The sequence below is a fragment of the Narcine bancroftii genome, chromosome 5 (genome assembly GCF_036971445.1).
Source record: "Narcine bancroftii isolate sNarBan1 chromosome 5, sNarBan1.hap1, whole genome shotgun sequence".
In the NCBI taxonomy this organism is placed as follows: domain Eukaryota; kingdom Metazoa; phylum Chordata; class Chondrichthyes; order Torpediniformes; family Narcinidae; genus Narcine; species Narcine bancroftii.
This window is the reverse complement of record NC_091473.1, coordinates 106,860,335-106,886,464: the sequence shown is the minus strand read 5'-3', so window position 1 is coordinate 106,886,464 and position 26,130 is coordinate 106,860,335. Positions and strand designations below refer to the sequence as shown.

General features: G+C 37.5%; 1 protein-coding gene across 3 annotated transcripts in view; it reads left to right on the top strand.

Moving 5' to 3' along the window:
* eps15 (epidermal growth factor receptor pathway substrate 15) overlaps positions 1-26,130 on the top strand; it is a 152,541-nt gene that overhangs the window by 33,169 nt on the left and 93,242 nt on the right. For all 3 annotated transcript variants that reach the window (XM_069938631.1, XM_069938632.1, XM_069938633.1), the window contains exons 2-10: positions 2,099-2,140; positions 2,624-2,713; positions 8,146-8,193; positions 9,452-9,547; positions 14,317-14,382; positions 14,998-15,123; positions 17,461-17,520; positions 18,796-18,996; positions 20,926-21,080. In XM_069938631.1, coding sequence (XP_069794732.1) covers positions 2,099-2,140; positions 2,624-2,713; positions 8,146-8,193; positions 9,452-9,547; positions 14,317-14,382; positions 14,998-15,123; positions 17,461-17,520; positions 18,796-18,996; positions 20,926-21,080 — 884 coding nt within the window. The remainder of the gene's footprint in view (positions 1-2,098; positions 2,141-2,623; positions 2,714-8,145; positions 8,194-9,451; positions 9,548-14,316; positions 14,383-14,997; positions 15,124-17,460; positions 17,521-18,795; positions 18,997-20,925; positions 21,081-26,130) is intronic.

The window sequence follows — 26,130 nt, the reverse complement described above, 5'->3', positions numbered from 1 at the left end:
ATAAAATTTTAATAAACACATCATTAATCTCCTGAGGTTTATATGTATCATTGATTCATCCTTAATAGCATTTATTGTTCTAGAAACTTATTCCGTCTTTTACTGCCAAGCTAATACTTAATGAGCTCTTTCCCCTAATTCATAATATCTTTGTCTAGTTCTCTGTAATAACTTTTCAAACTTATAAGTTTGTAACAAATTATACTGAGCTCTTTTTCAATGTTTGAGTAGAAAGCAGTCAGGTGCCTGAATTAAAAGATTGGGGAGAAGAAAAGAAAGTGCATGTGGAGGAACACAGACCAACAGGCAAAAGGTGATAATTGGACATAGATAGGGTAGGAGAGGAAAGGTGATAATTCATCAGTGGAGGGGATGGCTCTCTGAATGCAGATGTGAAAGAAAGGAGACAGAAAGAGAGAGAGAGAGCTGGAGGAAAAGAAAAATAGGGATAGATGGGGGAGGTCGATGTTAAGGCCATCCAGTTGTAAGGTGCCCAGACAGAATATGAGGTGTTATTCCTCAAGTTTGCGGGTGGTTTCAGTCAGGCAGTGTATGAGACCATGGACAAATATATTGGTATGGGAGTGGGGTGAGGAATTGAAGTGGAGATCCCTGCTATTGCACTGGATCCATTTTCACCTTTCCTCACCTGTCCCATCCATGTCCACACCTTTTGCCAGTTGGTCTGTGTGCCTCCCTAGCCTTTTAATTCAGACACCTGCCTTCTTTTTACTCATAATTTGAAGAAGGGCTCAGGCCCAAAATGTCAGTTCTATATCTTTACCTCCCATGAATGCTGTGAGACCTGCTGGGTTCCTCTAACACTTCTGAGTTTTCACTACAATCACAGCGTTTGCAGACTTTCGTGTTTCACTTCAGAATAACATTAGTATGTTAAATGAGCCAGAAAATTTGTTCCAAATAAAATCTCAAGAATGAATGATTTTGAACAAGAAGAATGCATCATTTTCATAATTAGCGTTATTATTTAGCTTGTAGCAGCCGCAAACTGAGTTGCGACCTGGCTCACAAAATGGCTGGCGCATGCAACAATCACGAGGACCCTGGAGAGACCAACAGCCATTGTCCTGCGTGACCTCCTGCACAGTGGGAAACAGCAGGCAATGGCAGGAATGGCGTCTAGTTGGACGCTGGCGCTGCGATGTCGTCTCTCCTCTTGTCAGAGGCAGGGAGTGAATATAAATGGAGCTGGCAGAGCATTAAATCAGTCTTTGGCCTCGACTTGACTCTGTGTGTGTGTGTGTGTGTGTGTGTGTGTGTGTGTGTGTGTGTGTGTGTGTGTGTGTGTGGTTCATACTCCACACTTCGCGTAGCGTGCGTGCACTACACCCTTAGTTTTTGTTACCCTTCTTTGAGTTCTGTGCATTAATATTGTGATAATACACTATATGATTTCTCAAAAATCCCATAGATTGAGCATCAGGTTCACTAGATGATGTTTCCTGCTCCTTTCTAGCTCACTCTAGCCCTGTTTCCTGTGCACCAGATATTACACAGCATTAGGGAGTTTGAGGAGGTGGGGGATATTACTCAAAATGTGCTGATGTTTTGATTGGAATAACATCAAATGGTCCAGCACCACAAAATTCCTGAAAATACTAAATTACTGGAGTTTTGCTCCATATAAGTTAGGGTTTAAGTTAGCACAATAATTATGTCAATTAATGTGTAAAAATAAAATACTTTTGCTTCCAGAAAACACAAATTATAAAATGCTGCTATTGTTCATCAGGTTGCAAAGGGAGTTAATGTTTTTGTTCTTTGAGCCATAGGCTAGTTTCTAAAGGGGTTCTCAGTTCCAGGCCTACACTGAGCTATGGTATTTTGGCTGCGAAGTTGGTTTTGCATACATTTGGCTCTGGTACATCTAAATTTCTGGAATTTAAAAGTTTTTGCAAGCACTCACAGTTTTCTGTTTATTCCAGCTGTGACGGATCTCTGGTTCCAAAATCAAAGTTCAAATCTTGTGTTAATCAAGAATATTAAATTTTGGTGGCAACAGACAGCAAAAATGCATTGTTGATTTAAAATATGCTGTAAATTTATCCATTGTTACAAGATTGGAATTTTTTTGCAGCTCTCAAGTGGAAATCCTTTATATGAAAAGTATTACCGTCAGGTAAATTGAATTTTAGTTCTATGCATGTGACACTAACCCCATGTGAATGTTTGAATAGATGTGAGGAATGGTAAAAATTTTGATCTCAACATTAGGAGTGAGTCATCAAATTGAATCTTGCTCGTGGATTGAGGGACCTTAAGTTTTTAAGGTCCATGATTATTGGACCTTAATGTGAGAGAAAATGAATGAGGTGGCAGATCATGATACCCCAAAATCAAGATATATAAACTGAAACACCTTTTGGTCTCCGTAACTTACAGAGGGAAAAAATCAGTAGACTTAACCATCCTTGAGATGTAACCACTTCAGTTTGTTTGCTGGAGATGAAAACAGCTTCATTTTTGTTTTTTTTCCTGAATATGTAGATTGATGATCAATATAAGAAATTCTGCTAAAAGTATCATGCGCCAATGCACTATAGCTTATGTCTAAAACTTGTAATTTCATATTTTATTGGAAATGTCTTGTTTATTTATGCAGATCGATTCAACAAATAGTGGGAGAGTTGGAGCAGCAGAAGCTGCCTCATTTCTGAAAAGATCTGGCCTCTCAGATCTTGTACTTGGAAAGGTACTGCTTCCTCATTGTGTTATTTATTTATTGTAATAAATAGTGAATTAATTATAATGTTATCCTTTAAAAAATACTTACCTTGTTCCCTGCTTCCTCACAGTTGATTTCTTTTCTCTATTATTTCATATTTTTCCTTTTATCTTGTAACTTTTTAAGTAATCATTGATTGAAACTTGCTTTTTTTTCCTTTGTGTACATTGTGAACCTTAAGATTAAAACTCTACTGCTCCTCCACCACCACATATCTCTGTGTCCTTGAAATTATGATTATTGCTCTAGGATGGCTCAAATATTCACCTTGTTATTAGGGAGGCTAGATGTCCGGTTTTAGGCTGGACAGTCCAGCTTTTCAGTCATCTGTCCTCTATCTGGTGCCACCTCGAGCCGGACATTAATTTGTCCTCCATTTGGGGGTGTGGGGGCAGAAAGGGGACACTTGCCGTGTTAAATGCGGTATCCTGAGGTCCGTAGGCTGTGCACGGCCATGTCTTCTTGCATGCATGCACTAGTGCCAGCTGGCACATGTGCATTGGATTGGAGTACTGGAGCCACTAGCGTCACTTCTGTCGGAGGGAGGGGGAAGTGACACTACTGGCCCCGATACTTCAATCTATTGAACATGTGCCAACTGCCACTAGCATATGCGCGCAAGAAGAAACCTGGCCGGACATGGCCTACAGACCCTGAGACACTGCATTAAACTGGTAAGTGCCTGCTTTCTCTCCCCATGCACCCCTCACCCCGCCCCCCCCCCCCCCCCCCCCCCCCACACTGCCGAGAGAGTTTTCTCATGCTGACCCTGCACATCCTCTGTTTTGGAAATTTGGAAATGGCCACCCTACTTGTTATTTGTGCATTAGTTAGCTGATTTTTTTTCTTCTTTCATTAAAATTATATGCATCCTAACTTGCTACATGGGTGAGTTGATAAATTCATTAACAAATGTACTTTGGGAAATGCGAATGAACAAGTAACAATGAAGGAAATAGGCTAATGTTGAGTCAAATCGGATACAAATAAGAAAATAAAAATATAATTTCTGTTTAAATCTAGTTTTTAAAAAAAAGAAAAGCTACAAAATTAAAAAAAAAATCATTGTTAATGGAACTGTTTTAAACAATGGAAATGTTATTCTTTGGTTTATTAGAATGTAGAATATGACAGCTCAGTACAGGCCCTTTTGCCCATGATGTTGAGCCAATCTGTATAAACCTACTCTACAACCTAAAGCTTCCCTACCTCACACTCATAACCCTCTATTTTTCTGGTATCCATGTGCCTATCTTAGTCTTTTAAATGCTCTAATTTTACCAGCCTCCATTACCAGACTTGACAATGCATTCCAGACACCCACTACTCACCGTGTTTATATTTAAAAAAAAACAACCTTCTTGTCTCCTTTAAACTTTCCTCCCTTCACTTTGTACAGATGTCCTCTGGTGTTTGCTACTGTCACCCCAGTAAAAAGATGCTGGCAGTCCATCCTATCCATTCCCTATCTCTTATAACCTTGTAGAGTTACCTCTCATCTTCATTCACTCCAAAGAGAAAACCCCTAGCTCAGTTAATCTTGTTTCATAAGACATATCTCCAATCCAGGCAAAATCCTGGTATATCTTCTCTGCCCCCCTCTAAAGCTTCCAAATCATTTCTGTATTGAGACAATTAGAATTAAACTCTATATTCCAAGTGTGAGCTAACCAAAGTTTTATAGAGCTGCAAGGGAGATGCAATGGATGTTTATATATTTGGAATTTCAAAAGGCATTTGACAAGGTGCCACCATAAGCCTACTGTGGTATAATAACAAACATGCGAGCATGGGTTGAGCATTGGCTGATTGGCAGGAAGCAGGAAGCAGGGAATTGGCAGGAACAAGGATCATATTTTGATTGGCTGCCAGTTGCTAGTGGTGTTCTATAAGGGCCACTTCTTTCTATGTTGTATATTAATGATTTGGATTTTTGAATGTATGGGTTTATGACTAAGTTTCAGGTGATACAAAGTTAGATGGAGGAACAGGTGGGCTGCAGAAGGACATAGACAGATGAGGAGAATGTGCAGAGAAGTGGCAAATAAAATATAATGTCAGTGTCTGTGGTAGAAAAAAATAAACAGGCAGACTGGCAGACTATTTTTTAAATGGGGAGAAAATTGAAAATTCCCAGATGTAAAGGGTCCTGTGAGTCTTCACGCAGGATAGCCTGAAGGTAAAGTTGCTTGTAGAGGGAGGTGAAAAGGACAAATGGAATGCTGGCATTTATTTCAAGAAACAGGGATGTGATGTGGAGGATTTATAAGGCACTGATGAGACCTCAGTTGGAGAATTGTGAACAGTTTTGGGCTCCTCGTTTAAGAAAAGATGTACTGATGTTGGAGAGGGTTCAAAGGAGGGAAACTAGGATGATTCCAGGAATGAAAGGGTTACATAAGGAGCTTTTGATAGCTCTTGGAATCTCATTGAAACATTTTGAATGTTGAAAGGCATGGACAGAATAGATGTAGAAAGGTTGTTTCCCATTGTGGGACTGTCTAGGTCAGGGGTGGCCAACCTTTAAATTTTTAATTTGGACATACAGCATGATAACAGGCCATTTCAGCCCACGAGTATGTATCAGGGGTGTAGGTTAATTGGGTGGCACAGACTTGTGGGCAGAAATGGCCTGTAACTGTGTTGTATGTCTAAATTAAAAATTGGATACCCCTGGTAGGTCAAAAGGACACAAATTCAGGATTAAAGGGTGTCCACTTAGAACAGAGATGCATTGGAATATCTTCAGCCAGAGGGTGGTAAATCTGTGGAATTGTTGCCACATGCAGTTCTGGAGACCAGATCATTGGGTGTATTTAAGACAGTGATTGATATGTTCTTGATTAGCCAGGACATCAAAGATTAAGGGAAGAAGGCTGGGCAGCGTGGCTGTGGGAAAATGAATGAGCTTATGTTTCATGGTGGGGCAGACTTGTCAGGCAGAATAACTTGTTTCTGCTCCTATATCTTATGGATTTTCCTTAATCCTACTTGCCAAGGTCTTCCTGTGCCCTCTTCTTGCTCTCCTAAGGCCTTTCATAAGTCCTTCTTGGCTACCATGTAATTCTTACAAGCTTTTCATGACTTTTGCTTCCAAAATCTTATGTATTCTTCCTTTATCCTCTTAACTCGCTGTATCGCCTCTATTTGTGAACCATGGTTCTCTTATGCTCCCATTTTTTTCCATCTCAGTGGAATAAACCTACCCATGCAAATAGTCCCTAAACATCTTCCACATTACTTCTGTGCTTTTCCCCAAGAACATCTGTTCCCAATTTACTTTCCCAAGTCCTTGCCTAATCCCATCGTAATTATCCCTTTCCCAATAAGACTTACTATTTTGCGTGCTTCTATGTTTGTCCATAGCTATGCTAAAGGTCAGGGAGTTGTAGTCACTGTCACCTGACCAGATTCCTTATCCATCACTAGATCCAGTATGACCTCTCCTTGAGTTGGCTTGTACACATAACATGTCTAGAATTCTTTTGGACATACCTGAGAAATTCTACCCCATCTGTCTCTCTTGCAGTAAGGAGGTGCCAGTCAATATTGGGAAGTTGAATGGCCCTGTTATTTTTTTCACCATTCCAAGATCTGTCATCTTATCTGCTCAATGTCCCAAGGGTGATTTGTGAACCTATAGAGTGATCACTCCCTTCCTGTTTCTAACTTCCATCCACACGGACTCACCCACTTTAAGATCATTTTATATTGGGTCACAAGTTTGTCATGGGATACAAAAATGTAAATCTAAAACTTTCAGTGTTGAGTGGGAGGTCATGTTTCTCTGGTATTAATCACTAATTGTTGATATACCAGTTACATGAAATTCATGGAAAAATAAGCACAGAATGCTCTTCTAAAAGCATACTCTGCTTTTATATATTGTTTCGGCACTTGTTGTTTATCAGTAACATAAAATGTAAGGTTGAGAGCAAATATTTTTACAAAGCCAGTAGCTTCTTAGGACAAATGTATGGTAAATTTTCTAGTATTTCAATATCTTTAATTTGGAGATATAGAATGCTAATACGCCCCTCTGGCGCACGAGCCTACATTGCCTAAATGCACCCATGTAATCAATGAACCTACTAACCCCGTACGTCTTAAGAACACGGGAGAAAACTGCTGCACCAGAGGGAAAAGGGGGAATGTACAAACTCCTTGCATACAGCAGTGGATTCTAATTGGATCACTGGCGTTGTAATAGCATGTGTGCTAACTGCTGTGCTAACCATTCTGCACTTCTGTAAGAAAAGTATATCAGATCCAGCAAGAACCTTGAAAGCTGTCCTCTGGTATTGGCTATTGTCACCCTGGGAGAAAGGTGCTGGCTGGCCATCCTATTTATGCCTCTCATAATCTTATTCTCTATTAAGTCACCTCTCATCCTTCATTGCTGCAAACCATAAAACCCTAGCTTTCTCAACCTTTCCTTATATGACTTGTTCTCCAATCCAGGCAACATGGACCCTTTCTAAAGCTTCCAAATCCTTCCTATAATGAATCAACCAAAACTGAACACAGTACTCTTAAGTGTGGTCCAATCAACCAAAACTGAACACAGTACTCTTAAGTGTGGTCCAATCAACCAAAACTGGACGCAGTACTCTTAAGTTTGGTCCAATCAGAGTTCTGTGGAGCTGCAACATTACCTTGCAGTCCTTGAACCCAGTCCCTCGACTAATAAAGCACACTCTCCACATTCTTAACTATCCTATTGACTTGTGCAACAATTTGAGGGATTTATGGACTTGGACCCCCAAGATCACTGTTCCTATGCACTACTATGAATTCTGTCTTTAACCACATGCTCCGCCTTCAAGGTCGATCTTCCAAAGTGCATCACCTCGTACTTTTCCAGATTGAATTCCATCTACCATTTCTCCGCCCAACTCTCCATCCTGTCTATATCCTTTTTTAACCTTTGACTACCATCTACATCATCCACAACACCTCCAACCTTTGTCTCATCTGCAAACTTACTGACCCATTTAAATTATTTATAAAAATCACAAAGAGGAGGGGCCTCGGAATTGATCTCTGCCAACACCACTTATTACCAACCTCCAGTCAGTATATGCTTCTTCTACTACCATCCTCTGTGGACAAACAAATTTCAAATCCATACAGACAAGTTTCCTTGGATCCCATCCCGCATGACTTTTTGAATGAGACTACCATGGGGAATCTTGTCAGATCCATGTACACCTCATCCATCGGCATACTTTTATCTCCCCTACCAATAGTCATTCAGTGACTGGATTTCTGAACTTCTTCATAGTTTTTCAAGGATAATGGAATGCTGTCTGAGTGCATGTGAATACAAGTTAGACTGCAATAACATTTAAAAAGATGTTATCTAATGATTTCAATCTGTCATTTCATTTCTTTTTTAGGTGTGGGATTTAGCTGATGCAGATGCAAAGGGCTTTTTAAATAAGCAGGTACTTTCTTATACATTAAATCTGGAATAGGTGAAAATAACCTGGATTTATGAATGTGTTTCATTTATTTGAACAATGCCAACAGTCATTTCTTGTGATGCTTTTAATGTAGCTAAAGGATCACAAAGAAATAATACTGAGCCATGTGATTTGTTGGGTTAGGTAATCAAAATCTTATTTAAGTATCTGGCTTCTAAAGATTTTCTTAAATAGGGAAATAAAATTTGAGAGGTGGAACGATTTTGAGTGGGAATTTGAGCTTGGGGGCTGCTAACTGAAGGTACAAGTGGATGCTGAAGGAAGAAGGGCTCCCAAAGCTCCTTGGTGCTGAAGGGCACATTGAGAGTTGACTTAATAGAGAATAAGATTGAGAGTTTAGACCTGGAGCTCAGGCTGCTAAAAATGGTTTGAACAGGAGTTTGTGAAGCTGCATAGGCTGTGGTAGCATGGAGACGAATCCAAGGACACTCACTGATTCTGAAGGGATTCGCTTTTGCTTCTCTTTTCTGACTGTAAGGGTGCCAGGAAATCCTTATAACAGATACAAGTTGAAGTATATCATGTATGTTACATTATTATGTATTATTCCGTGACAACAAAAGGAACTTTAAACCTTGGTGGTAGTGTGATTAAACCAGTCATGTTCAAAAGGCCAGAAATGGAGAACCATCTAGATATCATCCTAATCATTGTAAAATATTTGTATATATTTAAGTTATATCTTGATGCATACAAGTGATTATTATGTATTGTGTGTGTATGTTTTTGCACCATGGTTCGGAGAAACACTTGCGTTAAGTTGTATATGTACAGCCAGATAATAATAAATTTGAACTTGTATGTATCTTGTAAGATTACACAACACCAAGAGGAAATTACAGAAATCAGGAGGGGTCAATTGAAAGATGGTTTTGAAAATCAGGATGGTTTTGTTCAAAAGGGAAACTATTTAGAACAGCAGGAACAGGATAATGTTCAAACTGGACTGCCAGGTAGAAGTCAGGCAGCAGAGTTTTAAGGGTCCTCAGTATTATGTAATTAAGAAGGGCTGGTCAGAAGTGTATCAGGAGAATAATTAAAGAATCAAAGTAAAAAGGTGTAAGGATTTTACTGCAATATGATCCAAGACCAGTTTGAATCAGGCATAAGTTCCAGACCTGGAAACTGGATGTCCTGGTGAGATCTGTGAGCTTCAAAGCTGTTAACATTTTGTGCTTGTGTGATAAATTGATTTTATTGTATCTTTTATTTCCTTCAGGAATTTTTTGTTGCCTTAAAGCTTGTAGGGTGTGCACAAAATGGTCTTGAGGTCTCTTTGAACAGTTTAAACCTTGCTGTCCCAGCACCAAAAATTGTAAGTGAATTAATTTCTTATTTTTAGTTACCTGAAATGGCAGTCGAATATTGTCTCGTCATTTTTGACTGGGAAATGTCAATTTGTTTTCAGTAAATGCAATGAGTCTAGCACTGTTGATACCTTTTAAAACCTTAGTTCTGAATTTAAACAATTAGACATCATTGCATATTTTTCTCTGCTTCCTTCTCTTTCCCTTCATTTTCTCCTTCCCAGTCATAACAGTTGTTTCTACCATAGTGGGTTCTTCTCCGTGATATCTCTTCAACCGTCATTTTCATGTCATGCAACTTATTTTTCGCTATCCTGTAGCACTTCTCTCTTGCTGTTCACTCCCATGTTATGCTTTCCCTGTATATTTTTTTCTACGCTTTGTTTCTTATCTTTCTTAATAGTTCATGTTGTGAATGTTAAAACCCTGGGTGCAATTTCAAAACATTAAAAAAGACACTTTGCATCAAAATATGTTTCCCAAGTCTAGGAGGCTTTATGGATGTCTCAGACTGCCATTCTCAATGGGGGCTGTATAGCCCCCACCACCATCCCCCACCCCTCGGGGGGGGCCACGCTTTTTAATGCTGTCAGTGGAAGAAAACCACTAAACTTGACTGCTTCATAGGAAAGGGATCCCATAAACTTTGAGCAGAGTTCTAAAGAATCCATAGCCAAAAAAAGGTTGAGAATGGCTACTCTAGGGTATCTCAATAATGTATTCTGTATTCCACTGGCAATTTAAAAAAAATATATTTTTATTGAAACAAAATAGCCATATTTTTATAAACAGATACACATTAAAAAAAAACCAAGCAAGCAAACAAAATGCTCCCTCCCCCCTCCCCCCCACCCTCAACCCTGGTATGGTGGAAATTGGAAATTTCTGCCACGTTCACAATTGAAAAATAGCAAAAATAAAATTTGATCAACTAAGGTATGAGAGGTCCTAATGTATATTAATAAGGTATATATGACTATGTTGGGAGATGGTAGGACTACGAAAGGACAGGTATCCATAGTAATTCAGTAGCCGAGGAGGTCTAATGATGGTAATCAGACCAAAAAAGAGCCCCATATTTTAAAATATTTTACTGATTTTCTCCTCACACTATACAGGATCTTTTCAGGTGTAACTCATTTAACCATTGCCTTTATGAAGGAGAGAATTCAGATTTCCAGCTGTGGCTTAGTTTTTTTAAATTTGTGGATAACATAATCCAGACCCTAGGGTCAAATGAAATTTTGGTTTTAATATTATCTGAAGTTATTCAAACAATGTAGTTCCAAAAGTCTTCCAGATAAGGTCAATTCCAAAGCATATGAAGTAAATCTCCGTCACAAGTTTTACATCTCCTGACAGTTGGGAGAGGGGTTATAGTATATTTTGTGCAATCTTTGTGGAGTGTAGTAAGTCCTATTAAAGATATTAAACTGTATTTGTCTATGTTTAGTTGAGATTAATACAGTTTGAGATATTTGAAGGATATTACACCAATCAGCATCATCGTAAATACATTCAAGATTTGATTCCCATTTTTTTTTAATATCACTCTTAGTATAGATTGGCAAACTACTGTTTAAATTAATACGACTAGACAATGTCAGACCCTTTGTAAGGCTTCACTAAGTAAGTGCTTCTGAAATGGGGATTCTGTTGGAATTTGAGGGTAGTCTGTATAACTTACATTATAATTTAGTTGATTGAATTTACCAGACATTTGTTGAAAATTGGCGAAGTGATCTTGGCTATATAAATCTTCAACTGTTTTTATACCACTATTAACCCAATTTAAAAAAAATTCCATTTGCAATTAGGTAGGGGATGTTTGGGTAATTCCACAGAGGAGTTTTCGGAAATAATGAGGTATTTATACCAATAACTGCATGAGCTTCTTGCCATACTACAAAAGAATTTAGAATTATAGGGTTCTTATATTTAAGAGTGTTTCTTATGTGACACAGTGTATAGATATGTTTTTGGGAGATGAATTGGGAAAGGTTTGTTAGAGTAGGTTACATACAAACACTTTAAAACAGATCTTATTTAAAATACTGGAGCTCTTCCCCATGCAAGACATATCAACTCTACAGCTTTTGCAAGAGCTTTGAAGAGTGCACAAGAGACTTCACTAATGGATTGTTGTTTACAAAAGGCAACAGATGAAAGATCTTGTTGGAGCCGCAGATTGTTCTAAGAGGGTCATGTGGTTTTGCAAGCAGAGAGAGTCAAACAGGCTCTCTCTCAGAGAGAGAGAGAGACACACACATCACTTCTACAGTGTTACAGCCAACAGAAGCAACTGAAACTGGAGCAGGACAAGCTGGCAAGCTTGTGGAAAGCCCCATTTGGAAGACGTCCTAGTCAAAGCCCTTGTGGTTCATGCAAGAGGAGAAGACTGGCTGTCTTAATGTTTCACTTGAAATAAGAGAAACAAAAAGGCACTCTTTGGTGACCAGAAAGAAAGAGGTTATCATCTGGAAAACCCTGAGGGGGCAGGTTTCATTGGCAAAACACTGAAGTGGGTGTCCAGTGTATAACAAATCTCTCTCTGAAAACCAACAAGAACCTTCATGAGCAGTAACCATTTACCTTTCAAGCACCAAAGCCTGGTGAACTTTATAAATGTTAAATTCTGTGAACAATATAAGAATTGCCTGCAACCAGTGAACTTGGAGGAATGAGAAGTGAGATTGGACTGTGAATCAAAGAATTTTTCTGATCTTACACACACATTAGAATTAGAAAGGTGTTAGGTTAGTTAAGTCAATAGTGATAAGTTAAAGTGTGATTCTGTTTTCATGTTTAAAGATAATTAAAAGCAACTTTTGTTTAAGTAACCATTTGTCTTGGTGAATATCTATTGCTGCTGTGTTTTGGGGTCCTCTGAGCTCATAACACTTCAGTTAATGATAAAATGTCTTTCTTGCTTCTAAGATTATACTATGACATACACTAGTAACAAATGAGATTGTTTTGAAAATTTTAGGAATGTTGTTTTAACAATAACATAGCAAAATAAAAGACAACTATTGAAGCACTCTCGGGGAGTTCATGTTTATACCTTTCCTCATTGCTGCCTCACATGACCCCACCCCATCCTATCCCATCCCATCCTATCCATCTGGCAATTTAATTGGAACTTAATGTTGCATTTAATCCATAATTTTTCACTCCTCATCCTTGGTTGACCAGACATTATTTCATTTTGGAACTGCTAATGAGTAAATACAATTAATTTTTTTAAAATCCAGAAAATAGTATGAGAATTTTTTCTTCTACTTGGTCTTTTCAAGTGTCCCCCAATAATAGTCCAACGCTATGACAGCACCAGTGACTTGGGTTCAAATGCAATGCTGTCCATAAGGAGTTTGTACATTCTGCCCGTGTCTGTGTGGATTTCCTCTGGGTGCTCCAGTTTAATCCTCCCTTTCAAAATGTATGGGAATTGTAGGATAATTAGGGCATTTAAGGCAGCATGAGCTCGTGGTCCAGAAGTGCCTGTTCCTGTGATCTGTCTATATTTTAAAAAAAAATTTTAAAATACTCAGCAGTATTTCCAGAGATGGAAAACTGTTGGAACCTGTCCCTGCCAAAAAAAATTAAGAATGTTTATGAGAAAGGGTTCATTAATGCTTAGGCAGCATGAAATCAAATTCAGCAAAATCAAAATCAGTGGCTTTTAATAACTTCCATCAGTGGAAGGAAATGAAGTAAATTCCCTCTAAATGGAAAAAATAAAAATAACTTGAAACCAGAACATAGAAATAAAACAATGTAGATTTTGAAGAGAAAGTTTTACTTAATTGATATCATTAGATTATTTGAAGAGAAAATGGAAAGAACAGGTAAATATAATGTAGTAGAAATAATTTGTCTGGATTCATTAAAGACCTTTGATGTGCAAGCTCTGAAATTCTGGAATCAGCAAAAATGTTCTGGAATGGGTAGTTGGTGATTTTGTATCAGAAAATGTAGTGTGACAAAACTTGGAAAGTGGGCTTCCATGAGGGTAAGTGCTATTTTAAGGATTTTGTCTTGAAGGGTTAAATTACTATGAATGTGAATGATGCCAAATTGCAAGGATGGGGATTGATTGCCACCATCAGACTCCTCAACAACAATCAGCGAGTCATTTAAAGACTTACTTGTGCACTTTTTTAAAATTAAAAAAAATTCTCTCTGTATTGCTTGTTAGCTTGCTTACATTTGTATCTGTTTACAGTTTTTATTTATTTACATGTATACACTGCACAATTTTTTTTGCACTACCACTAAGTCTCACCCACAGGAAAAAGAATATATGTTCTCTTACAATAAAAATCTGAAATCTGATTAATACTGAGTAGATGGCACAAATTATAAAATTACATTTGTAGGTAGTTATTTAATTGAGAAAATAATTTAAACCCAGCTAAAACGAGATGTATTTTTTCTTGGAAAATAATAAACTAAATGTCATAAATAGGAAGATTTTTGAATTTATGAAGCCATTATCCAAAAGAAAAAGCTTATGTACAAAATGTACTTCTGGTTGGAGAATTGAATTGTCCTGCTAAATTTTGGTCAAACTAAATGTTAGATCACTTTTGGAGTTCCACCTATGATATTGAATACTATAAAAAAGTGCAAGAAGCGCCACATTGAAGATTTATGAGGACACCAGAACCGTATGGTTGTAGAATTCAAAAGGTTGACAGACTTTGTCTCTTTTTAAAGATATGGAAAGGTTTGATATTTTCTATTCCATTTACATCTTTGTTTCCTTACCTTTTAGAATGATAGAAGCAGTCCATTACCGAATAGTGGGTCAGTACCTGTTGATGTTCCCTGGGCTGTGAAGGTATAGCATTTTAACTTGAGCTCCTTTTTATGAGTTATTTTAACGATTCAGTGAAAAACTGGAAGTGGGATTTGGCACAAAGAATAACAAAAACAAAATTGCATGCATCACTGACTACCACTTAAATGGTACCTGGGAACTATGTGGATTTGACCAGAGGTCTCTGCTATGTTATGGAATATTGGACTTCAGAAATCTTGGCAAACCCCACCAACCTCCATTGCTAATGGAACACTCAGCAGAATTATCAATGTGTGTTCAATCCAGTTGTGTGTGTTTACCAAGCTGGACCCTGATACTAATTGAACTCTGAAGTTCATGTATATGAATTTATTAATGATATTTTTCAGGATATTGATCTTTAACGCATCGAGAGTTTTAAGATGGCTGAAAAACTTGATTATTTGCATAAAGTTTTGTGCATGTAAAGTTTAAGGCATTTTGTGTGAGAAATTAATGAAATGTTAAAGTTTGAATTTAATTATTTTCATTGAATAGCCTATAGTTACAAATGAATCATTCAGTTATCATTTCAAAACTGAAAATTAACATTGAAAGGCAATTTAGATTTTTTGATCTTTAATGGATAACACATCTATATTGTATGAATTACAGCTTGAAGAAAAGTCCAAGTATGACATAATTTTTGACAGCCTTAATCCTGTAAATGGTTTTCTGTCTGGTGATAAAGTGAAACCTGTGCTCCTCAACTCGAAATTACCTGTGGATGTCCTGGGAAGGGTAAGAAACATCTCAAACTTAAAAATGAATGCTCTGTAACATTCAAAAGAGAAAACTGGATCAAAGGAACTCCAAATCCTAACTGGAATATAATCAGATCAGAAGTTGTTCCACATACCTTCTAAGTGTCCCATTGTGGTACATTCCATTTTAACTAATTGCCTCTTAATTTTAACATGTATTGTGGGCCAAAGGAAGTTATGAATGAAGAACAAATTGTGGCCAACTCTATTGGCACCATTTTATTATGCAAGCAATTTGGATTGTAATAGTGCAAAAGTGATCATGTAACTTTGGCTGTCAAATTGTAACTATTAAGTTGATAGAAGTTTCCTTTCCAGATGACATATTGTACTGATTTTGATTCATATGGGCTACAGTATTATACCGGCAGAATGTAAAGCCAGATTTTTTATAGTATTCAAGCATCAAAGCTTTAACTCTTGTTGTGTGAAATTTTTTCAAGATGTCTTTTCCCTCCTGATCAAACTTCTTATCCAAGATTGTTTTATTCCCACGCTAAAGATTTTGTGTTTGAAGTAGTTGTTCATGACACGCTGAGATGCACAGTCATGGTTTGGTGTATCTATCAGTTATATATCGAACAGTGATCTGAATCTTAATGGCTACATGAATCTAAATTGAGAAAAATAATGAGGTATGATATTCGACTCTAAATAAATGTTCTAAGTAAATACTTTGATGTATTTTGGCTTCGAATTTGATAAGAAATGCAAGCAAATCTACATGGCAATGCCATCTGTCTCCCGTGTAAAATATCCTGAACTTGAGAAGTTCCAAGTTCCTGGGATTGATAACTTTTTTTGCAAGTCAGATAAGCAAGCAGAAGAAGGTTAACTTCCTGCAACATTCCAGCAATTGTTTCCTTAAATCATTTCATATGTTTTCAATCAATTTGAGCTTTTTGAATGAAGAATAATTTTAAATATTTTTGCCCACCACTGAATGTCAGTTAGTCTGAAATATTAAAATCATTTGCCAGCAGAGGATCAGTGGCAATCACATGGAATTTATTTTAGACAACTTTTTGGGCTGTCAAGATAAAGGTACTTGCACCTCACTATATTTGAGTGTGTATTAAAGAAAGGGAGTTTCTGTTGGTAGCTGTGTCAGCTATTTAATTGGATGACGTGTAGGATACATGGCCTGGGCCAACAGTTGCACAGTGTTGACTGTAGTGCTGAGTATTTTTAAAGAGAAAAGGAACAGAACTTACAAAGAAATTACAATAACTTTTCCTAATTCAAGCAGGGCATTTTCAGTAAAAGTGCAAGGAGCAGTGGACAGTTAAAAATAAATTATACACTCAATTGCAGTCATGTATTCGCAATTAAATTATTATCTTTGACTGTCATTGAAATTACCAGTTATGCTTTGGAATAACATTTTCAATACTTGCAGCCTTTTTTTAAAACAAAGACATGGCTGAAATTTGTTGATAAAATGCTTCTCAATTCTACATTATTTATAGATTTTCTGGAAGAGTAAGACAATGCAAAAATGTATATTTATTTATTTAAGGGATGTTTGCAATTGTGTTTAACTAAACTTGGGAGTGTGTAATCCAGGGGAGCACAAAAATACAGCAAGTGAAGTTTCTGCTTCATACCTCACTGATTTAAATTCAACCCTGATCTTTGGTGCTATCTGTGTGAAATTTACATTTTCTCTCTTTGTGACAATTTTTCCCAGATTATCTGGTGGTCTCACTCACACATAGCAAAGACATGTGGTTGGCTTTCATAAGTTGTCTCTGGTTTAGACAGATAGCAGCAGAATGAGATACCAAAACATGATGGGCATGTGCAAAAAGAAAAGATGATCGGGAATTGATGGCCAAATGGTCTTTCATGTCATCATCAAATTTATCTCAGGAATGTGATTTTAAGAGTGTGATGTGAATTTTCAGTACAATATTTAACATTTGATGGCTTGTTTAGGGAAGCTTGTAAACATTAGAGCTGGATTTTATTTTTTGTAATATCTCTCAGGGTCACAACTGCACATGCACAGAGATCCAACACGCTGATCAAGTTAGTTTGCTTCTTTAGAAGATGGAGTGCCAGTTTTTTTTCTTGAGTCTTAAACCAATTAGTTAAGTAGATCAACAGTTGCTTGCCATTGTTTAATTCAGTAGCTCTATTATAAGCTACTATACTGAAATATTATCCAGTTACAGTATAGTTTCAGCGCAAAGAAATCCTGAGGCTTGAGCGTATTGCTCTGAAAGGTAAACACTTGTCTTAGATAATTATTATGAATTAAAAATGTTGAACAAGCTGAATTCTTATATTTTCTCTATTACATTCCTTGTAGGTCTGGGACCTCAGTGATACCGATCGTGATGGTTTATTAGACCATGATGAATTTGCTGTTGTGAGTTGCAAATTATTCGTAAGCGTTTTAAAGTCATATGATGTGTGACTCTTGCCATTTTGTAGATCCTGATATGTATTACATCTGAAACCATCTTGATGAAGGACTCAAGCCCAAAGTGTCAATTATGTATTTTTACCGTTGCTATATAAACTGCACTGAGTTGCTGAGTTTCTTCAGCATTGTGTTTTTACTTCAACCACAGTGTCTGCAGACTTTATCCAGGGAATAGATTAGGAGGAGAGATTGTGAGAAATCAGTAATATCCTTCAGTTCAGGTAGTTGCGAGAGTTGGTGAGTTTGTAATAGATGCCCATGGGTAGTTTGTGAACTTAAGGAACAACACATTATATATTCTTCCTGTATAACCCTAAACCTAATGGCATAAACAATGATTATTCTAATTTTCGGTAACCCCCCAGACCCATCTGATTCCAATTTTTCCATCTCTTTACTGACATCTGCAAGGAACAATTCATGCTTTCCCAGCACTTTGTCATTTCATTTTTCCACTCACTCATGTGTTTTGTATCTCTCAGTCCAAGCAGGCTTTTTACCTTATCTCTGTCCTCCTTTGTTTGCACCTATTTTGAACAAATAAGATGCCATTAAAAAGCCTTTCTCACCCTCTGCACTAATCTGTATATCATCCATTATCTCTTGTTTGAACTCTGTTCAATACTTTCTCTTTGATCTATCCATCCTTTCCTATATGTTTAAGCATGCTTGCATTCCAAATAAGAAATTTATCTGGAATGCTTCTCTCCCTGCAGGGAGAGTCATCTGACTAGCTGAGCATTCCATTATTTTCTGTTTTTATTTCAGATCCTATGAAAATGCTAAGGTGTGAAGTTCATTTTGAGATCACATGAGAATAATTTTATAGTCTGATTCAGTCTCAGACAGTTGTCAGGGAGAGGATTAGAGTTAGTGGTGATAAAACGATGATGAGCTAAATTTTTCCATTTCTACCATTTGTTGTTGGTCAAACAATCTGGCAATATTTTATTATTACCCACACTGGTTGAGTGGGAATATTGTGCTGTTGCGATTGGGTGAAGAGAGCAGGTTTTCTTTCCTTGCGAATCTGATGAATTTTTCCAGCTATCCATTTACTAATTTTATTCCCAATTTTGTGAAGAAACCTGACTGGAGGTTTTCAGATATGCCTTTATGGAAAAGATAGCTTTTTTATGGTTCAGTGCATTTTTAAAGAATTTTTGTGAAGCACCAATTATTTAATTTAATGGTTTAATAGCACTTTTCTTTCACAAGGCCATGTACTTGGTTTACCGTGCTCTTGAGAAGGAGCCTGTGCCATTTTCATTGCCACATGCATTAATACCTCCATCAAAGAGGAAAAAAGCTAATATTCCACCGCCAGTGCCACTTATTCCATCTCCACCTTCTGCCAAGGAAAGCCGACAATCCTTACCTCCTGTGGGAATTCTACCTACCAAAACAGCAGCAACTCAGGTAATAAACGTAATAGTAGCATTTGCTCTTTAAAATTGATTTTAGTAAAATATATTATTGATTAATCAGATTATAAGAGATTCTGATGTTATGTGAATTAGGCTCCATTTATTTTAGAATGTAGAACACTGCCCTTGATGTTGGGCTGACCAATATATTCCTACCAAATTTTAAAAAAAATTAAACCCTTCCTACCTCATAACCACCATCCATGTGCCTGTCTAAGAGTCTTAAACATTCCTAATGTTTCAGCCTCCATCACCATCCCTGGTAAGGCATTCCAGGCATCCACAACTCTCTTTGGAAAATTTAAAAACAACTTGCCCCTGATGTCTCCCTTAAACATTCCTCCCTTCACTTTTGCATGGATGTTTTCTAGTGTTTGCTCATGTTTTCTTGCCTGCTCTCTCATTAACATATGAAGCCTTAACTCCTGATCTGATCCCCAGTAACCTTCTGCATTGTGCCAGCTCCCCATTCCAACCCCAGTGCAGGTTCCATGTTAATGATCTGAACTTGCTAAATCTCAGCTTCATTCAAGGCACTGAATCTCTGAACACATGATCCTGACTTCTGACTGTCAATTCTAATTGACTTTGAACTTTCTATTTTTCTACCCTTGGCTCATTCCTTTTGCACTTTACAGTGGTGTGCCATACAAAAGTAATGCATGTAAGAAACACTTCTTGGCTCTTGATCTCTACGGTTTCAATCAGTATTGAATTTTGTTCCAGTAACCCCAGGGCTAGAGTAGTCATTGATCCACTTCTCAACAACTCTTTCAGATGATTCTCTCTTGGGGCCCTTGAATTTTTAGGCTGCCACTTTTTTTTTAAGCAGTGTTGAGCATTTATTACTAATGGTACACTTTTGATAATGGTGCAGTGTCACAACTAATAGAACCACTGTCTGGATCTGGGTTCCATCACTGAACTTTCATTTGGAAGAATTGTTATCCTTTAGCTGAATTTCTCATTTGGATTAGGAGATTAGACTGAATATCAGGCTATCATGAGATGGCACGACAGTTGAGATATGTGCCAATCCCATCAACATTCCAATTGGTCTTGTGCCATTCAAGCCGATCCTTCACTGTGTCACAAAGATCTCATTGAGCTCAGAATCATTTGGCCTCTTTGACAATGGCTGAACTCTTCTACTGGCAGTCCAGGCACAGTAGCATTAAAGGATTGTCAAATGGCAGTAGGCCTCGGAAGTCTTAAACTCAATGCAGAGTATGTTTTGTGGAAATATGATGGGTTTTTTTTTAATGTATTTAGACTGATGCAAATGCTATAGTTTTTGTGTTATTCCAAAGAACAAGAATTATGTTTAATATTGCACATATAGAAAATAGTAAAACATTGAACAGAGAAAATTATGCAGCAAAATCTCTCAGTGGTACAGCTACTATCTTACTGTGCCAGCAATGCAGGTTCAATTCTGCTGAACTTGCAGGAAAATGAATCTCAGGGTTGTATGTGATGTCATATATGTACTCTGACAATAAATCTGAAATCAATCCTGACCTCGGGCGCTATCATTGTCTACTGGGATTTCCTGTTTCCTTCCACATCTCAAAGATATGTGGGTTGTTAGGTTATTTGATCAATTAAAATTGCCCCTAATGTTTAGTAGCAGATTCTGGGCGAGTTGGGAGAATATAAAATAGTCTTAGTATAAGATTGGATTGGTATAAATAATTAGTTGATGGTGTAGATGAGATGAATTGAAGGATCTATTTTCCATGCTGTATCATTCTATAATAATGTATCAATGGTGCGGTATCTTGCTTTAGTCTGGCATTGAGATTATTTTCATTGACATCAGTATCTCTACTTCAATGCAAAGTTAGAAAGTATATCTTGAGATTTTCAAATCTAAGAATAATTGTGCAGATCTTAGTTCTGGAAATATTTTGTTTTCCAGTCTGTTAAATGGGTTGTAACACCAGCTGACAAAACGAAATATGATGAAATCTTCATGAAAACTGACAAAGACCAGGATGGTTTTGTCTCTGGAGTGGAAGTAAAAGATTTTTTTCTTACTACGGGTTTGGCTCCAACTACACTGGCTCGTATCTGGTAAGTGGCCTCTATGTGCTTTATTGTAATTATGGCTGTGCATTCATTCATTCATTCATTAGAACTAGGCCTAACTGGTCCTGCAAGTTATCAGAGTTTCAGATTATTTCTTTTAAACTATTTTCGTTTTTTTTTTTGCTTTGCAATTAGACTGGCAATTCTTGAAGAGAATTGGAAAAATGTTTCTGATTATGATTCAGCAAAGTTGAATTTTGTTTATTTTTCTAAATTGTACTAAATTATGAACTATCTGCCTTCTTGAGGCAGCACCTCATATTGATATCTGTAGGAGATGAGAGGTCAGAGCCTGTGCAGTTTTCAGTGTTCCCGGGAGGTCAAATTCCCAAACTAGGATGTAATGCCACGAAGCAGTATAGTTCCCACAAAGCATGTTTAGAAGGTTGATAGAGTATCCAATAACATGCCAAATCTCCATAGAGGAAGTAGAGGCATTGGTGTGCCATCTTCACAGTTTCCTCGATGTGCTAGCTCCAGTAATGGTCTTCTGAAGTATGGACTCCCAAAAATTTGAATGCTCTGATTTTATCCACCTCTGTCCCATCATTGCAGATGGGCGCATAGTCCCTCGGCCCCTCTTTCCCAACATCAACAATCAGCTCCTTGATCTAGTTGAGAACAAGATTGTTGTTCTGGCACCACACAAGGTTTTAGATTCCATCATGTATTCTGACTCATCATTTCCAGATTATCACCCAACAATGATGTTATCAGTGAATTTGTTGATTGAGTTAGAGCTGAACTTGACTACACAGTCATGGGTGTACAAGGAATAGAGTAGAGGGCTAAGCATGCAGCCTATTTAATGTAATTCATTGTATACTTTAGCTGAGAATTTGTCAGTGAAAATTGCTTTGATTGGTGTAAAAATCGAAGTGGGATACACAGTATTTACCAGTCAATGAAAAAAAATAGTGCAAGTACCAGAGACCATTAATGTCTTTAATAATGAAGTGGTAAATGACTTCACAAGGAATCCTCTTCGAGATCTCAATATTTCATGAAGAATTGTGGAGCTTTTGGAATGTATTCGTTGTGGTGGGGGGAGGGGTTGGTACAAATAAGGACTTTGAGTATGCACATGTACGTGAATGGCTTTGTTTATTGGATTTTGTAAGTCTGAAAATGAAAATGAAATATTTTTAAAAATTTGCGGAGTTTGTCCTTGTAGGTAACATTCCGACTTCAGGAATTTCGTGGTTACCAGTTGTAGTTGGAATGCAATAATTAAGATGGGAATTATTGAAAAGAGATAAAATGTTTTTGACTTTTCAGCAAAGCATTTTGTTGGGAACAAATAATTTTTCACTGTCTGCATGATGTTCTTAGTGTTTCACAAATTATCAACTCTTTTTGAAAAGCAGCCATTGTTTTATGTAATGAAATGTACCAGGAAATTTGGAGCAAAAAAAAACTGCTGAAGGAGGAATTCAACAGCATTTGTGGAGGTTAATTATGTTTTTTTCCATAGAACCTGCGTGATTTTTCCATTCTGGTGACTCCCTACCTTCTGATACACAGTAACAACCAAAACTCCAAATGTCCATATCGCACCATACATTTAGACAGAATACCGGAAGTGTGGTAATTAAGGAAGTGGGATTTGCAATGCCACTGCGGCGATGTTGATCTTGATATCTGACACGTGGGACGTACAGCGCTACTGGAGCGACATCAAGTATGATGTGAATCGTGCGTCATCAATGTATGTTATCTATTAGCCCGTTGTTCACGGAATGCCTGCAGTGAACTTTTGACTGCAGATGTTCTGGGAAATTTACCAGCAGTCAAGGAGGTTAAATATCAGAATGGGAATGCCCCCTTATTCCTGTTCTGATTTTTTTCACACAGACTGCATTCTGGGAAAATGGGAATAATTTTCTGGAATGCAGGGCTGTGTTTTTTAAAAAAACGTTTCAGATAAGACTCTGCATCAGGACTAAGTGTAAAGGGGAAAATGGGTTGGAAGGTTGGTAGATGACAGGTGGAACACGGCATTGATGGGCAGATGGCACCAGATAGGGAAGTGGAATGTTGTGATAAAGGCTGAAAGGTGATCGGTAGAACCATATAAGGGAGGGCTGATGGGCAAATGAAATGAGATGGGGGAAGTAACAAATCTAGACAGTGGGGGAAGGGGGAATTCAAGGAGTTGAAGTTGACCAACACAAAAAAGGATCTTTGTCTTAACTGCCCCCTGTCTACCTAAGGCAGTGCCCTTCACCTGCATTTGGCTGATGTTTTTCTAAACTTTTTTCTTCCATATACCTGTCTAAATTTATTTTGAAAGTTGCAATTGTTCCTGCCTCCACCATTTTTTCTGGCAGCTTATTCCACGTACCTACCACTGTCTCTGTGAGAAAGGTGCCCGTTGGTTCCCTTTAAAACCCTTCCCCTCTCACCTTCAATCTCTGCTTTCTAGTTTTAGATTAATCCTGAGAAAACAACTGTAGCCATTCACCTGATCTATATCCTTGTGATTCTATATCCTTTTTTCAGGATAAAGCACTGAAGAATTCTTGATTAAATCCATGTTTGTGTCTACGTGAGGTGCGAGACAGCTTCTGGCAATGTATCAAAATATGGGCTGAAAAGGACAGTCGTCTAGTCTCTCCAACAATGGCGAGGCAAATCTTAGGCTTTATGCCCATTTCCAAATAGAAACTGAAAGATTTGAATTGTGTCCAAGATGGTCCTAGCAAGTAAACACAAGCTGTGAAGTCTGGATTAACATCCAACAGGATACACCTATGATGGTAGCCTCTCCTCTGATGTGTGAGATCTTAAAAGCACTTATACCATAAAGATTTAACAGCTGTTTTGAAGACATTTCTAACAGTGAAAACAGTATTTGCAACATAGACTCTCACTGTTAATTATCCATAAATCCTTTCACCCCAGTCTTTCTGAGAATGAAGCTCCTAGAACAAAAAAAAATTCTCCAAAGAGGAATTACTATTTTAAGGGCAACCTTTGCTTTTGCAATATGTAAAAACCTCATTTATTTAATGATAATGTGTATGAAGTTTTGTGCCCAAAAGAAAATTTGCACGGAGATTAATGGTTTCTGTTCGTACAGTGAATTAGTATTTGATTTAATATTGTTATCTTTCATTCAAGATTTTGGTGTTGGTGAACTCAATTTTAGGTTGAAAAAGAGTGATCTTGTGGTGTTTGTCTTTGTCTCTTGTCCATTCCTCTTTTGATTAGAAACAGACCTGTGATCTGTTATAAAGTGAATCAACATTTTGTTTTGATTAAAAATTTAGGAGCTGAAGGAAGTTGCTGCTTTACTGTATCAAAACTTCAAGGGGAAATAAATATGGGAAAAGGAATGATCTGATTCACTGATGCCTCACTGCTCAATCTGCTCATCACATTGACATATTGACTGCCTGAGAAGACCTCAAAACTACATTTGTTAGTGTCCTGCTTCAGAATCAAAATCTGAATTTATTGGCCTGTCATGAAATTAATTGTTTTGTGGCAGCATCACAGGTGCAAATATTACTAAAAATTGCATTTATAAAATAAATAAATTAGTGCAAAAGAAGAGAAGGTGAGGTAGTATCTATGGTTCATTGTCCATTCAAAAGTTCTGATGGCAGAGAAGAAGTTGCTTTTGTACCACTGGTTGTTCATCTTCAGGCTCCTGTACCTCCTTCCTGATGGTAGCATTATGAAGAGGGCATGGTCTGGGTGATGAGGTCTCTTGAGGATAAAGGCTCCTTTCTTAAGACACTGCCTCTCGTAGATGTCCTCGATGGAGTGAAGACTGATGCACATGATGGTGCTGGCTGAGTTCACAAATTTCTGTAGTCGTTTCCTGTCCTGTTCATTGGCATCTCTATACCAGACAGTGATGCAACCAGTCAGAATGCTTTCCATGGTACACCTGTATAAATTTCAAGTCTATTTTGGCATATTAAATCTCCTCAAACACCACGAAGTATAGCTGCTGGCAAGCCTTCTTTGTGATTGTATCGACATGGAGGCCCCAGGGCAGTATTTGAACTCTGCCCCTCTATATGATATTGATTAACTTGTATGCCAAGGCTATTTCAGAGGTCATAAAGATGGGGTGGATGGATAAGCCCCGAAAGCCAGTTATATCATAGATTAACTCTGGGCAGCTAACAGTAGACCAAACTCTGGTTGAATTGTGATGATGGGTTGGTACATATCTAATATCTTCCTAACCAAAATAAATGAGCTAAACAATGTGGGTTTATAATGGAGATGTACTTCTTTCTCTAAAAGATGTGAAAGTTCTTGTAATCTAGCAATATCAATAACCAAATTTTTTTTATTTGATCTTACCTTTGGAGGTGTTAAATATTTCACTTGAAGAGGGGAATAGGAGGTGATATTTGAAAATGAATTGCCTTGGAAGTACTCTCCTTGTGATGCTGCAGATTACTTCAACTACTTTAGGTTAGCAAGATACTGAAATTGTAAAGACTTCTTTAAAAGTACTCAATGCCATTGTGGAAATCACCTTGTTACAAGTCCAGAGGATCCCAAACACCAGCAACAACAGAAATTCCCCAAGACAATGGTTACTTAAACAAAAATGGTTTTAATTTTCTTCATACATAATAATATCAATATTTAACTTGTTACTATTAACTTAACCCCCTTATGAACGTAACTTAACCCCCTTATGTACGTAATGTGTATATGTTCAGGAAAGATCTTTTGTTTCACTGTCCAATCATTCACTTTTCACTTCTCCAAGTTCACCATGCACATACCATGCACAGAATTTAACATTTATGATCTTCATCAGGCTCTGGTGCTTTAATTTCAATTGTTACTGCTCCAGAAGGTCTGTTTTGCTTTCAGAGAGATTTTAGTTGTTCATTGGGCACACATAAACTGACCTCCTTCAATCAGCCACTTCATTGTCCTGCCTAAGAAAATTGTCCCCCTCGTGGGTTTTTCCAAGAGATTACCTCTTCTCCCAGGATAGGGTTAGGGTTCTTTTTCCCCTATTTCAGGAGAAATACTATAACCAGCCAAAGCCTCTTGT